The sequence below is a fragment of the Anopheles coluzzii genome, chromosome 2 (genome assembly GCF_943734685.1).
Source record: "Anopheles coluzzii chromosome 2, AcolN3, whole genome shotgun sequence".
In the NCBI taxonomy this organism is placed as follows: Eukaryota; Metazoa; Arthropoda; class Insecta; order Diptera; family Culicidae; genus Anopheles; species Anopheles coluzzii.
In genome coordinates, this window is record NC_064670.1 from 87168990 (window position 1) to 87182673 (window position 13684).

The 13684-nt window shown below is 47.0% G+C and overlaps 3 protein-coding genes across 3 annotated transcripts in view; 2 read left to right on the top strand and 1 right to left on the bottom strand.

The window, feature by feature from the left end:
* The first annotated feature begins 253 nt into the window (after nt 1-253).
* On the top strand, nt 254-3265 carry LOC120949134 (uncharacterized). The gene is made up of 2 exons (XM_040366178.2): nt 254-438; nt 537-3265. The coding sequence occupies exons 1-2, from the start codon at nt 403-405 to the stop codon at nt 2115-2117; spliced, it is 1617 nt and encodes a 538-aa protein (XP_040222112.2). The 5' UTR covers nt 254-402; the 3' UTR covers nt 2118-3265.
* Nucleotides 3266-4827: 1562 nt separating this feature from the next.
* Nucleotides 4828-7832, top strand: LOC120952170 (mRNA-capping enzyme). The gene is made up of 2 exons (XM_040371350.2): nt 4828-5071; nt 5156-7832. Exon 2 carries the CDS (start codon nt 5316-5318, stop codon nt 7131-7133), a length of 1818 nt encoding a protein of 605 aa, XP_040227284.2. The 5' UTR covers nt 4828-5071; nt 5156-5315; the 3' UTR covers nt 7134-7832.
* An 81-nt stretch (nt 7833-7913) lies between these two features.
* The window catches only part of LOC120952172 (mucin-5AC), a 48612-nt gene continuing 42841 nt past the window's right edge, over nt 7914-13684 (bottom strand). Inside the window, exons 7-9 of the mRNA XM_049607507.1 lie at nt 12460-12695; nt 10305-10511; nt 7914-10230 (exon numbers count right to left, since the gene is read on the bottom strand). Of these exons, the coding sequence (XP_049463464.1) occupies nt 9952-10230; nt 10305-10511; nt 12460-12695 (722 nt within the window). The 3' untranslated portion in view covers nt 7914-9951. The remainder of the gene's footprint in view (nt 10231-10304; nt 10512-12459; nt 12696-13684) is intronic.

Here is a 13684-nt window from a genome sequence, read left to right on the forward strand (position 1 = left end):
GGTTGACATCGCAAAAAAAGGATATGCCAAGTGTTGGAAATAATTTTGAAATATTTGTTGAAAACTAACATAACAAAATGGGACAGCATTGAAATTGTAATCTGAATACTCCAAACTTACTGTAAAATCATGAATTCTTCGAAAAAAAAAATTAAAAAATTAAAATTTTCTCGACAAAAACGAAGCGCCCTTTGTGCTGGCTCCTGGCGCAACTGACAGCTGTGCAGCTCGTTCCCTTGACAGAATATAAACAATCGAAACGAAAAATAAAAGTGGTGTTCATGCAGCCAGACACGAGAATTAGATAGTGAAAATAGTTTATAGTTTGCGTTTCCAAATTGCCCTCGTCCTGCGGGGACTATCATTCCCGTTCGGCAGCTGGACGGCATTGAATCCGTAACAATGGACATCAACAGAAACAATGCGTTTTTTGAAAAGGTACACAAGCTGGAAGATAGCGTGACCCTGGGGGAGATTGTGATTTTTATGCGTGTGTGTTTTTTTTCTGGCTCTCTGGCTAATTTTCCCTTCCTTAGTTGAAACAAAACGTTACGGATTCGTTCGATCGATTGCGCAAAGCGATTGATCTGCGAGAGAAGCTGCTGCTGAGACAGCTGACCGTAGTGGTGCAACAGGCGCAGCACATCACGTTCGAGTACGATAGCATCCGCTTTCTGGGGGACGGTGAGGATGAGCTGGTCGGACGCATCCGCACGTACGGCAGGTACAATATCGACAATTTTAACGTAATCCTCCAGAAGGAACCGTACGAGAACGAGGACTACATTCTGCCTTCGAACGATCACGATCTGATGCATAAAAGCTGCCGCCAGGGTGCGGATGACGAGCGCAATCCCGAGAGCGAGGAGATTGTGGTGGAGTTCTTCAACAATCGCAGTCTTATCAAGGACAGTGCCGAGATGGTACGCGAATCAATTATAAATCTCACGTTGAGCGAGAGTCGTGAGCTGATCGATCGGACGATTGGCATGCCGAAACCGTTCCTGGATGCAGCTACCGCCGACGAACCGACAAACGATGGCCTAGAAACGTTGCGTGTGTGTAAAATCGACCCAACAGCGCACCGATTGTACAGGGGTCGTTGCTCCATACCGGATCTGCCGCCGCTCGATTCGCTTTCCTTTCAAGGTGAACAGCAGCAGGACGATGGTAGTAACAACAACCTGCAGGGAAGCGTTTCCAACGGCAACGCCAAACATGGTCGCAATGTGTCGCGTGATGGGGAAAAGTTGATTTCACTTTCGCTGCCGCCCCAGCGCATGATACCGAAAGCCTCGCAAACGGATGGACTGCTTGTACCCAGCAATACCACCACCAGCACCGATTCCGAAGGAAACGTTCACGAGTCGTCTGCCGCCTGCAAAGCGGCGGTCGACAAGCGTATGAAAAACGTAAATCACGTTACGATGAACAGCTGTGGCAGTACGATAAATCTTAAGAACGTCACCAATCTGACGATCAACTCCTGTTCGGAGCGACCCCAAATGAGGGAAAAGGAACACGCGGTACCGAAGACTTCGGGCGCGGATCAGGGACCTTCCGAGGAAGGCAGTCCGGAGTGTGGATTCTACAAGCGGCTCATAACGGAGAACAAAATCCTACGCAACCATATACTAAAGACGAAGCTGGGCGGTGGGACGGGTTGCGGAAGCGTAAAATCACAGCCTGCCGTGATGAGTTCGTCCGTCTCGGACCGCTCACTATCGTCTGCGACCGATGAAACGCTTTCCAACTCGAAACAACCGTCCAACGAAACGGCGGACGGCGTCTCGAATAGCAGCAGCAGCAGCAGCAGCATCGTCGCCCCAAGTGGTCCAGCCGAGCCGGAAACGAACCTCAACATTCCACTGTCAGAGCAGGAACTACGGCAGATGCTGGACATGCCTTCCTCGATGTGCGAGAAGAGCCTTTCGTTTGTGTTGGGCGAGCTGTACGGCATGCCTAGCGGGTTGGCCACACTAGCGAATGCCGGGGCGGGCAAAACGAAGGAACACACGATGCAGATTCAGCAGTGGCTGAAGCAAATAATCTCCGAAGCCGAAACGGAACCGTTTCAAAATGCGGAAATGCTAGAGTTTAGCAAAATTCACGATTAGGATTATTAGGAAGAGAAGGAGCGTTTCGTGAAAATCATCCTGTCGGTAAATGTTCCATACAAGTGTTTTTACCTTTATTATCTGTGCGATTACAGTTGCTGATGATTATTGTCTGTGATTATTTAGGTTCGATATAGATTTGGGTTAGAGAGTGAGGAAAAACTGATTAGGGTTGGGAGGGAATGTCTTTCGATATTCACCAACCGTGCGCCCTCGTCAAGAGTTTGAATTTTCCTTTTAAAATGCTGATACAACGATTTCATTACCCTTTTCACTGCTATTATTTGCACATATTTTGCTATGGGTGTAGGTTTGATAGATGTGTCTCTGTGGTTTGTTTTCTATGATTTTCTTCTTCTTTTCTTAAATATTTACTAAACTATCGATTAGTTTGTATTGCTGGGTTCACTTAACAGGGTGTAATGAATTAATTTTCCTTTGTTTTTCCCACCCAGAGGTATCTTATGCCCATTGTCCACATTCCATTGTTCGATGTACGAAACCATCCTCCCTCCCTTCCCCTCCTTCAAATCCTTTTTCGATTGCGTGTGTGTGTGTGCCATTGTGAGCGACGAAAAGGTACTTAGCTGTAACGTAGTACTTGATAGACTGCTTTTCTCACGAGTTTCGAGAATCGTGGCCTGGTGCGATAAATAGTCATAAGTATTTAGTAGCTGGCAAAGATAGCAAAGATCAGCTTCAAACGGAGTCATCGGAAGCAAAGCGACAGCACACTCGTCTAGGTAATAGTACGCGATTCATGTTAGTAATACTGTGTGGAGTGTTTTGTACGTTTTAAATGTAGTGTGGTATATAAGGAACAATTTAAACATAACATTGCGCCGGTTTCCTAATTCAACCGTACATGCATTGCTGCATTGAACTCACATTTTAACAATTTCTCGCTTGATCCGCGGTTTGCAAACGTATCTCCAAGTATCTGCAAGTTTTTCAAGGGTAAATATAAATCATACGTTTTGCATTAATGATACAACATTGGTACTTATGGCAAACAAATGATAAATAGAAAAAAAAGTAAGTGTCTCAATGAAATATGTCTTTTCGATTGACGCTTTGTCAGAGACGGTAGCGCAATGGCGTTTCCAGCATAAAGCTTCTTTTGTTAAATAAATATTTATAATTACTGGCGAAAAGATGTGTAAGTTTGAATCTAGAGGACCATTGTTGAAATAGGGAGTAAACTTTGCAATAGACGCGAATAGTGATGGGAAAAAATAAGTTTTCGTCGGAATCGATTCCGTCTAGCTCCAAAGTTTTCTGGAATCAGATTCCGGGTAGTAGATCCGGAATCAGATTCCGGAATCGATTCAGAAATCAGCTCCGGAATTGGTTCCGGAATCGGATCCGGAATTGGCTCCGGAATAATAATCGGTTCCGGAATCGGAATCGGTTTTGGAATCAAAATCGGTTCCAGAATCGAAATTGGCTCTGGAATTGGCTTCGAAATCAGAATCGGCTTCGCAATCGTACTCGGTTTCGGCATCTCCATAAGAATAGAGGTTTGGATACAATTATGCTACGTATTGATGGCTGCAAAGAATACTTGCAAATACATAATTACTTGCAAGTATTCTTATATCAATCAACTTCATACATCAATTCAAGAACTTATTCTACTTCCGGAGCTAATTCCAATTCTGGAGTCAGTTCTGATTCCGTTACCGGAGCCAATTGCTATTCCCACGTCGATTTCGATTCCAACATCAGAATCGGAACTAGGAATCGGAATCGGATGTCAGCGCCTACACTCGTGGTCCAAAACAGCCGAAGTTATACAAAATCATGAAAAAGTCTGCCCTCTGTTGTTCCGGCGTCCTTCCGAAGTTTACCGAGCCGAACTGAATAGTTGTGTTCGTTAAACATTTGTGCGTATCAGGTATTAGTATTGCTTACCTGCCGTATGCCGCTGTGATACCGAGCGAGACGCATAGACAATGCGTCTAGAGGACATGTGTAGCAGTGATGAAACTTTTCTGTGTCTATTTTGCATTGTCCTTGCCTTTAGCTCCTGATGAGTGAAGCATGCATACCTTTCGGGTACGTTCGGGGTATAAGCCCTGTCCCTATCATGTTAATGGTAAAGATAGAATTGTATGCAATTAGCTCTGCATTCGGGCGTGGGCAGGCCCGTGGGCGTCATGTGTACGCGGGCGATATGTCCGATTCCGAGCTTCCGCCACTAGTCGCGAAAATTTAAAAACCCGTCTCAAATAATATCACATGTTAAAATTTTCCGCAATTCTAAATCATCGATAGTCTCAGCTACATTACACATATGCGCTTGATTATTCTTGCAATTTTAATGGAATAATACAGCATCTTGGATGACCACGATCTAAGTCATATTCAGCATTGCAGTAAATTAACACCAAATTATCACTTCTACTTTTGTTTTTGTGTCATTGTTGGCCTAACCAAAATAATTATGTCATTTCGGCTTCATCCTTTTAGCCATATCCTTTATCTGGCGATTGTTGATTTATTTGTAGCCATTTCTGAACGATACAGTATTTATTCGCATGTGATTTGTGGTAGGACGTTTTTATCTTTCTGAAATTGGGCTAAACTGTCGTTTTGAGCCATACTTCGCCCATCTCTACTTTATGCGTCGAATGACAGTTGCGCTCCAATTCGGATAAACTCGTTCAATCCCCTACTGTCATCCAGCGACTTTTTTTCTTGCTGCCAAATTAATGCTCACGTTCTCCAACCTTGTCTAGCACTGGGAGGACTTGCGATTTCTGGTACAACTGTTTGCGTAGCGAAATCGGAAATTTGCTGCACCATCGGATACGTCCACCAGTGTACTGTGCTTGGCCTCTGGCCCCTGAAACCTACGGCGAATACGAAGCTGTAGGGGTAAGGCACGTATTAGAGCGTTTGCTGGAGCCATCGAAAAGCGACGATGACGGTGCAGTGAGCTGCTACAAAAGGTAACTACGAAGTGTTCCGCGATGGAGCCCCTACTTCTCTGCCACACAATCTGCTAACTGCGGTTGTGCGTTTTATCTTTGCAGACGTTTAGGTACAACGGTACAACTCAGGGGAAACAGCTCCTCGATTCCGCCAGAATATTCCCCCCGTCGGGATTATTGGTAGTGGTTGTGTAGAGCTACCACCGCCGCACATCATCCCCGTGTGGAAGACAAGCAAATCTCACTCACTCACTCACCAGCTATGTCTCGTGGACCCGGTCCGATCCCGCATCGGTGGCTGCACTGCCCGCGGAAATCGGACTCGATCATAGCCGATCGCTTCATAGCGTTTAAGACGCCGCTCAAGCGCGACTTTCAGTCGCAGATGCCCGTCCAATGCTCCTTCGCACCGTCGATGCTGTTCGATCTGATGAAGCGACAGAAGCGACGCATCGGGCTGTGGATTGATCTGACCAACACCAACCGGTTTTACGATAAGAACGAGATCGAGGACGCCGGCGCTACGTACATAAAGCTGAAGTGTCGTGGCCACGGCGAAACACCGTCCGTCGAGCATGTGCGATCGTTCATTGAGATTGTGGAGGAGTTCATACAGGAGCATCCGCTGGACGTGATTGGCGTTCACTGCACGCACGGATTCAACCGGACCGGGTTCCTGATCGTTTCGTACATGGTCGAACGACTGGACTGTGCGGTCGATGCGGCCGTGATGGCATTCGCCCAGGCCCGCCCGCCGGGCATCTACAAGGGCGACTACCTGAAGGAACTGTTTGCCCGCTACGGGGACGTGGAGGATGCGCCGCCTCCGCCGGAACTGCCGGCCTGGTGCTTGGAGTATGACGATGGCGACCAGCCGAACAATGGTGCGCACCAGGTGGAGCAGGATGACGATGACGACGGTGGTGGTGAGGAAAGCAGGCCGCGCGGTTCGAAGCGATCACAGGACGGTGAAGGGGCGCCGCAGACGCCAAAGCGCTTCAAGCGAGCCTCGTACAACCCGAACGCAGTCTTTATGGAGGACGTGCCGGGCGTGACGTTGGTGCGGGACGAAGCCCTGATTGCCAAGCTGCAGGAGCGAGTGCGCGAGATGTGCGGCAGCAAGCTGCAGGGCTTTGCCGGCGCGCAGCCCGTCTCGATGGACATGCACAACATACGCTACCTCAAGGAGATGCCGTACCGGGTGTCCTGGAAGGCGGACGGCACCCGCTACATGATGCTGATCCATCGCGAGGGCGAGATTTACTTCCTCGACCGCGACAACTCGGTGTTCAAGGCGGAGGGTATCCGGTTCCCCACCCTGAAGGACACGTCCGTCCACATCACCGACACGCTTGTCGACGGGGAGATGGTGCTGGACAATTACGGCGAGGGGAAGAAAATCCCCCGCTATCTCGTGTACGATGTGATCTACCTGCACAATCGGGAGGTGCGCAAGCAGCGATTCTTCCCCGACCGGTTGGGCCTGATCGATCGCGAAATCATACAGCCGCGCACCAACGCGATACGGCAGGGCAGGCTGGACCGGGAGAGCGAACCGTTCGGCGTGCGGTTGAAACAGTTCTGGGACATTATGCAGTCGCGGGCACTGCTCGGGCCAAAGTTCACCAAAGGGCTGGGCCACGAGCCGGACGGGCTGATCTTTCAGCCCTCGATCGATCCGTACGAGTCGGGCGTCTGCCCGCGTGTACTTAAGTGGAAACCGCATCACATGAACTCGATCGACTTTCGGCTGGTGATAAAGGAGGAAACCGGGCAGGGCATGCTGCCGACCAAGAAGGGGCTGCTGTACGTCGGCGGCATGGAGCACAGCTACGGCGAGATCAAGCTGACGAAGGAGCTGCGCAAGCTGAACAACAAGATCATCGAGTGCAAGTTCGAAAATGGCTGGGTGCTGATGCGCGAGCGCACGGACAAGTCGTTCCCCAACAGCTACGAAACGGCCAAGAACGTGTGGGAAAGCATCCGCAATCCGGTCACCGAGGATCGGCTGCTGACCCTGATTGCGAAGGACGGGTTTCGATCGGATGCCGAGCTGATGCCGCCACCCCGGCCACACTGAGCCTCTGAAGGGGGGGAATGGACTGAACGGAGAGCGGCCCCCGATGCGTGACCAATTTGCTATTTTACTGGTTGTAGTAAGATTGGAAGTATTTGACATGTTTTATTTTTAAACCAACCACAATTTTTGTTTTCTCTCTCGAGCGCCTTGCCTGGGGCCCTCTACTTTCGAACGCTTCCGGGCTGCTAGCTCGAAAATCGACCCCGCGTAGCAAACAACCTTCCTTATGCTGCGATTCATCTTCTCATCTGCTGGTACTGCAATACCACGCAACCACGCTGGATTACCATGGATACGGACTGGTCACTCGTTTTCTACCAGTAACCATTCCTCCTGTCTTTGCATTGTATCGAGCTTGCAAGAACGCGCAAACACAGGCGCCTAGAGCTGTGTAAGAAGCTACGTTAGTTGGGCCGAGGTGCGAAGGGAAGGGCAAAAAGTGACGACATTATATTTGATTATGGAACCCATTAATCCATACATCGTAAGGCAATGCGGATTCGTTTTGAAGCGAAAGCTTAGTTTGTAAGGTAGCATAACTTGACTGAAGAAGTTTCGGTCGGAAGCAACACTTTGGATCACGAAAGTCGAAAAGGATGAAAGACAGCGGCAGTAGCCAGAAGCGAGAAATGGAGAGATTGTGCAGAACACATCTATATAGTTAAATAAATTCCCGCAAGACAGCGTTTAAAAACAAAACCACCCGCCCGCTGATGACTCCCCCTTTGCGCTTTGGTGAGATTGAGAAAAAGAAACAAAAGCAAACACACACACACAGCCTCTTACTTTGAGTACAGTTTATTAACAGTTAGATTTGAATTTCGATCGACTAAAACATAATTAAAAATTATCACCAGATCGTTCGATAGAATGTTTCTTGCGTGCTTTGCCCGGCAAACGGTTTCCTTTTTCCTGTTCTTGTGTATGCGTGTGTGTGTGTGTGTGTGCGTGTGTAAGTGGATTTTTTTGTTTATTTAACTTGCACGCGATCATGCGATTTAAACAAAATGTGTACAATTGTGGACAACAATGTTGTCTAATTGCATTAAAACTGCAAAGCTGTTGTTGTGGAGTCCGCCTCTAATTCATCTTTCTGCCAAATTGCACAAACTCACACACACACACACATACACATATAAACATATTTAGACGTACATAAAACACACCAAGAATTAAGGTTTCTAATGCAACCCCATTCGCACGTTTTCTCTAAACTTCCCTATGCTTATAAGTACGAAGAAATGGGTGGAAGTATATTGGGATGGGAGGGAAGGACGACGACTAAACAAACAATTCCTCGTTCCTGTTTTTTGTTTGTTTTTGTACAACACGCACCCACCGCACACTTGCTTACATTTGCGATTCGTTTACTAATCGGTAAAATTGAATAATTTAACTACAAACAGGGTTTTTTTTTTATTTACGTTTAAATTTCTTCCACATTTTGTGTGTTGTATGTGTGTTTATGTTTGTATTTCGCGATCGTGCACCGCAGAGTGCAAGCTTGCAATTGTTTGCAGTAAACTAGCTTAGTTTATTTTACTAAAATCGGCTTCGATCTTTTGCTCCCATCACACACTCACACACACTCAGAGACAGAGAGAATAAAAATTACGACGGTAAAAGGACATGGGTTTGGGGAGGAGGAGTAGGAGTTAGGTTTGCAGCGGTTATATACGCACAGCATAAGTACAACGTTGCGAAGCGATTATGTGTATGCATGAAGTTGGCTAGCTTCAGATTGGAGGGGGGTGGTAAGAGGTCAGGGAGAGGAAAGGATATACACTACACAGTATACCACGCAGGCAGTCGCATGGAGTCGTTGTAGCACGTGGGACATGACCCAGTACGCAGAGCGATTGGGCGAAACGCGTCGCATGCCAATTGCAAACCAATCACACGTGTGTAAATATCACAATTCTTTTATTACTCACTTTAATTAATGTATGCGCGGGCTTGCACTGTTTGCGCTCACGTTCGTATGGTTAATGTGTGTGTGTGTTTTGTATTCTCTGTATATAGATATATGTTTGTATATATATATTTGTTTCTTATATATGTTTCTTTTAAATATGCACACCATCAATGAAGCGATGGTGCCGGAGTTTAATTTTCTAGCAAAGTAAACGAAATACGCGCGTTGTTTCCCCGCGTAGACGCGTAAGCAGCACCCGTGTTCGATTCCCGAATTTCACCATTCGCACGTTCTGGAATGCTCTGTTCAGACGGAACGGGGGTTTTACCAATCTTTTCTATCTACTCTATGCGCAAATACGGCCGAAATGTATCGCAGAACGTACGGTAAGCACATCAAGTCGGATGTGGAACTAAACCCAAAGACAAACAAACTAGGGGAAAACCGGACCGTGTACGATGTGCATCGAACGACTTTTTTCTCTTTCTTCCCTCACCTAAACGCTTTACAAATGTAAAGAAACAATGGAAAGGAAAGTAGTCCACAATACTGACGTGAAGCGACAGAATAAGAAAAAACAGCCTACTGCGTTCGCACGTGGCTGCCTGCTAGGAGCCCACGGTTTAAAACATCACCACCACGGTGTGTATGTGTGTATGTGTACAGTGTGGTTTTCTACTTGTGTGTGTAACCCGTAAGCAAGAAGTCCTGAAGTCTCTTCCCTTCAGCTCTGTAGCTACTGTGAGGACGGCGAATCGAAACCACACGGTTCGCCTGTCCCTCGGAAGCGCGCAAAACGGAAACCGAACGCGAACCCTCTACTCCTAAGACGGCTGCCGCAGGTGTCGGCTTCACCGTGCTCCAAAATGTCCTCTCGGTCGATGGTGCCGACTCGTAGACCCTTTATCGCTGCGGCCCAGTGCTGCTGTGCAGGGCGACGGCTGCATCGTCGTAGTCCACCTCGGTCTCCTCCAGCTTGGCGGCGCCGCTACAGATGCGACACTTGCAGCACACTATGCAGGGTGCGGCGAGCAGGAGCAGCGGCGACGCCACCAGCAACAGTATGCCGAACCCGGCAAAGATCCCGATCACCTGGGCCCGGTGCCACACGACCGAAGCGCGCGAATGGCCCAGCTTGTTCTTGCACGGGCCCTTATCGTAGTGCCGGAGCAGGAAGTCGTCCTGGAATGGGATTGGGGAGAGAGAGAGAGGTGTTAGTGGGGTTCATGCACAACGATAAGATGCAGAACACTTACGTCCAGACTGGCGAGACAGTACCAGCAGAAGACGTGCTTGCACCGTTTGCACATCATCTGCGCGCAGCCCTCGTCCTTCTCGATCGGCACGGTGCACATCGGGCAGCACTTGATGAGATCATTGTCGAACGGGATGCCCAACGCGTCCGTTTGGCCATCCACCGCGAGGCGGCGCGAATTTTCCTCGCACGACATCGTTGGATGCCACTGCACAATGGGAGAAAGAAAGAGAGAGACACCGAAGAGAAAGCGTTAGTTTTTATGCATTTGTTCATTTATTGATATGACTAGTAAGTTTTTACTGATCCTGGATCTAAAGATAAACCCATGCCAGTCCTGCAATTGATCTCAACTGTTCCTGAACTTATCCGCTCTTGGAACGGCTCCATAGCTCATCTCAGACATCGATCTGATCTTAAGCCCACACCGATCCAGGAACTAAACCTGAACTGATTCCAGTCTGGCAACTGCTCCTAAATCCATACAATCTCTGAAACTATTCCTGAGCCCATCTGGAACAGATTCGTCACCAATAACCATATGTCCCGTCGAGCTGATCATAAATTCATGATCATACCAGGAACTCATCCTACACTCATATCCGTCCTGGAACGCATCCAGAACCCATACTGGTCTTAAAACTAATTCTAAACCCATGCAGTTCGTGGAACTTATACAGAACTCAAACAGATTCTGGAACTGATCACCAACTCATACCAGACTGCGATACTCATACCGATTAGATAAGGGAATATCAATGTCCATTGAGCTTCTTTATTTGCACTCAAATACCATCTAACAACATACCCGCCATGAGTTGAAATCACATTTGGACCGAGTCCACCATAGTGATGTGCTCTTTGGAGCGCACTCCGATCTGACTCCGGGCTATTGTTAGTCCGAGTCTGACTCGGGCAAAATCCGAACCAATAGTGCTGCCCGGAGTCGGAGTCGTCCAGAGTCTACCGGAGTCGTTCAGAGTCGGAGTCGTTCGGAGTCGTCCGGAGTCGATTGGAGTCGCCTGGAGTCGTTTGGAGTCGGTGTCGTCGTATGTTGTTATGCGTTGCCTTTGTTTCCGGCCGATTCCGACTCCAACTGACTCCGGACGACTCCGGCTCCGAACGACTCGGAACGATTCCGGATAGTGTTGGTTTTCATGAATCTTTCGTTGAGATTCATTCATATGAATCTTCAGTAATGAGTGATTCGAATCTCGAGTCGAATCTTCACAGATTCATGAATCTCTAAAGATTCACGAATCTTCAAAGATTCATGAATCTGTAAAGATTCACAAATCTTCAAACATCCATGAATATTAAAAAAAACTTGATTCTCTAAATATTTATGAATCTTAAGAGATTTATAAATCTAAATTCATATATCTCTTGGGATTCATTAATACTTAGAGATGTATGATCTCCAAAATATTGAATTTGCCCAATCCCACCTACAAGTTGCCCGTTGTCGGTTCAACTGCGTGGTACTTTCCAATAAGTCTCATAAGTCTGTACAGGCTGGCATAACCACGTAGGTTGTTACGCAAAAAAAGAAGAATAACAAAAAGCTTAAGCTTTATAAATTTTAGAAATTTATGAATCCTTAGAGTTTAATGAATCCCTAGGGATTCGAAAATCTTTCTAGATATACAAAAACTTTTGAGATTCATAAATCTTTTGAGATTCATGAATCTTACGAGATTAATGAATCCTTCGAGATTCTTTCTTTGAAGGTTCATGAATCTTTGAGATTCGAATATCGAAGAAATTCCACACTCTATGTGCTTAGAATGCAACGCTATCCGTAAATAGTTGTATCACGATTATATGTGATCAACTGCTTACTAAATGTTTCTGGGAATAGACTAACAAGTCCATCACGTAACTATCTAGTAAGTGCGATTTCATACGCGTCAGAATATGACTGAGTGTCCGGAGTAATTAAGCGTAAAGCGGTAAACGCTGGAAATCTTCTGACAATTTTGAAACAACTATAGCAGCTATTACAAAATGGGGCAATTTTCTTATTTAGTGTAGCTAAGGTATGGAAATACGGTCCTTGATATTAACCATTATTAGCATGAAAACATCCAGTTTTCTCCGTGTTTAATTTTAAATGGTTCGATCAAATTGTGAAAGGTGAAAACCCAAAAACTTACCGCCTTCTTACAGCCGGAACAGAAGTCCTCCCGACACGTGGGACAGTGCACGGCGCACGGCGACGGCATGCTGGAGGACGATGGCGACAGTGGCACGATACGGTCGGAGCAGATCGAGGAGCCTGTTTGGTTTGCTCCGGCCTGGTCGCCTGCCTGCTGCTCCCTCGGCCCAACGAGACAGATCGTTTCGCAGCCCGCTTTCGGGCACCAGGTTCGGAATCGGTCCAGTTCTACCTCTGTGAAAGAGAAGAAGTACAAACGCTTTAGTATGTCGTACGGAAAAGAAAAGCTTCCTTTTGTGTGCGTCCCCAAATAAATGTAACACGCCGGCAGCTAATAAACCTCACCGCAGCAGCGGACCGGAAAGCGAAACTTAACATGCTAATCCCTTTTCGGGAAACGTTGAAGCTTCCGGTGGCCTATGCCTCGTACGCCCTTTATGCGAGAGCGAATTGATGAAGCTTCATAAATCAAAGCTCCTGCTGTGGGGACGGTTTGTACATTTGCTGCTGATTTGTATAAATTATTCATCCCATTTGCTGGTACTGGTTGGTTTGCTGATGCTGCTACTACCGTGCAAACTGCTCGTCATTGTCGTAGTGCGCGATTAGTGAGACCACAGGCAGGACGTGACGGTGGAAACGTCCGGCTGTACGAATGTGAACGGACGTCGGTCCGTTCGCCGCGGATTGATTTATCATTTCTGGATGAAATAATTCATCGATAGGGCGATGCTTTCCCATGCACTTATCATGGAAGGGTGGCGTGATCGTTTGTTTGCGTTTCTTGATGTACAACGTCAATGCCATGCGTTTCATTTAGCTCAGTTTGAATGTGGGCAGCAATGTCTAAATCAAACTCTTGATCGATTCAATCGCAAGAATACAGTGTCATTTAATTAAACATGATTGTAATCCGTTCGTCAGAACTTATATGACACTGACTTTAACAAAAGAAACAAATTAAATAGACACTTAAACTAATCAAACTATTTCATTCATTCCACGCCGTTGTGCTCCCATTCAAAGCTGAATACGTTTCCACATAAGACACCTCAACACTTTCACGCTAACCACCCGGGCGGGCTGGGAGAAGAAGCTTGATTTGGAATTTTCGCTCATCGCAAGAAGAACTTTCTCGCCACGAATCCTAACCGGTTGTAATAACTGCATTTTGTACTTTCGCGGTTTACAGCAGTCGAGTGAGAAAGATAGCGAGCGTTTGG

Excerpts from the sequence above, each read along its gene's own strand:
- LOC120952170 (XM_040371350.2), top strand. The coding sequence starts at position 5,316 with ATGTCTCGTGGACCCGGTCCGATCCCGCATCGGTGGCTGCACTGCCCG.
- LOC120949134 (XM_040366178.2), top strand. The coding sequence starts at position 403 with ATGGACATCAACAGAAACAATGCGTTTTTTGAAAAG. Across the intron at positions 439-536 it reads ACAATGCGTTTTTTGAAAAG|TTGAAACAAAACGTTACGGA; the intron begins GTACACAAGCTG and ends TCCCTTCCTTAG.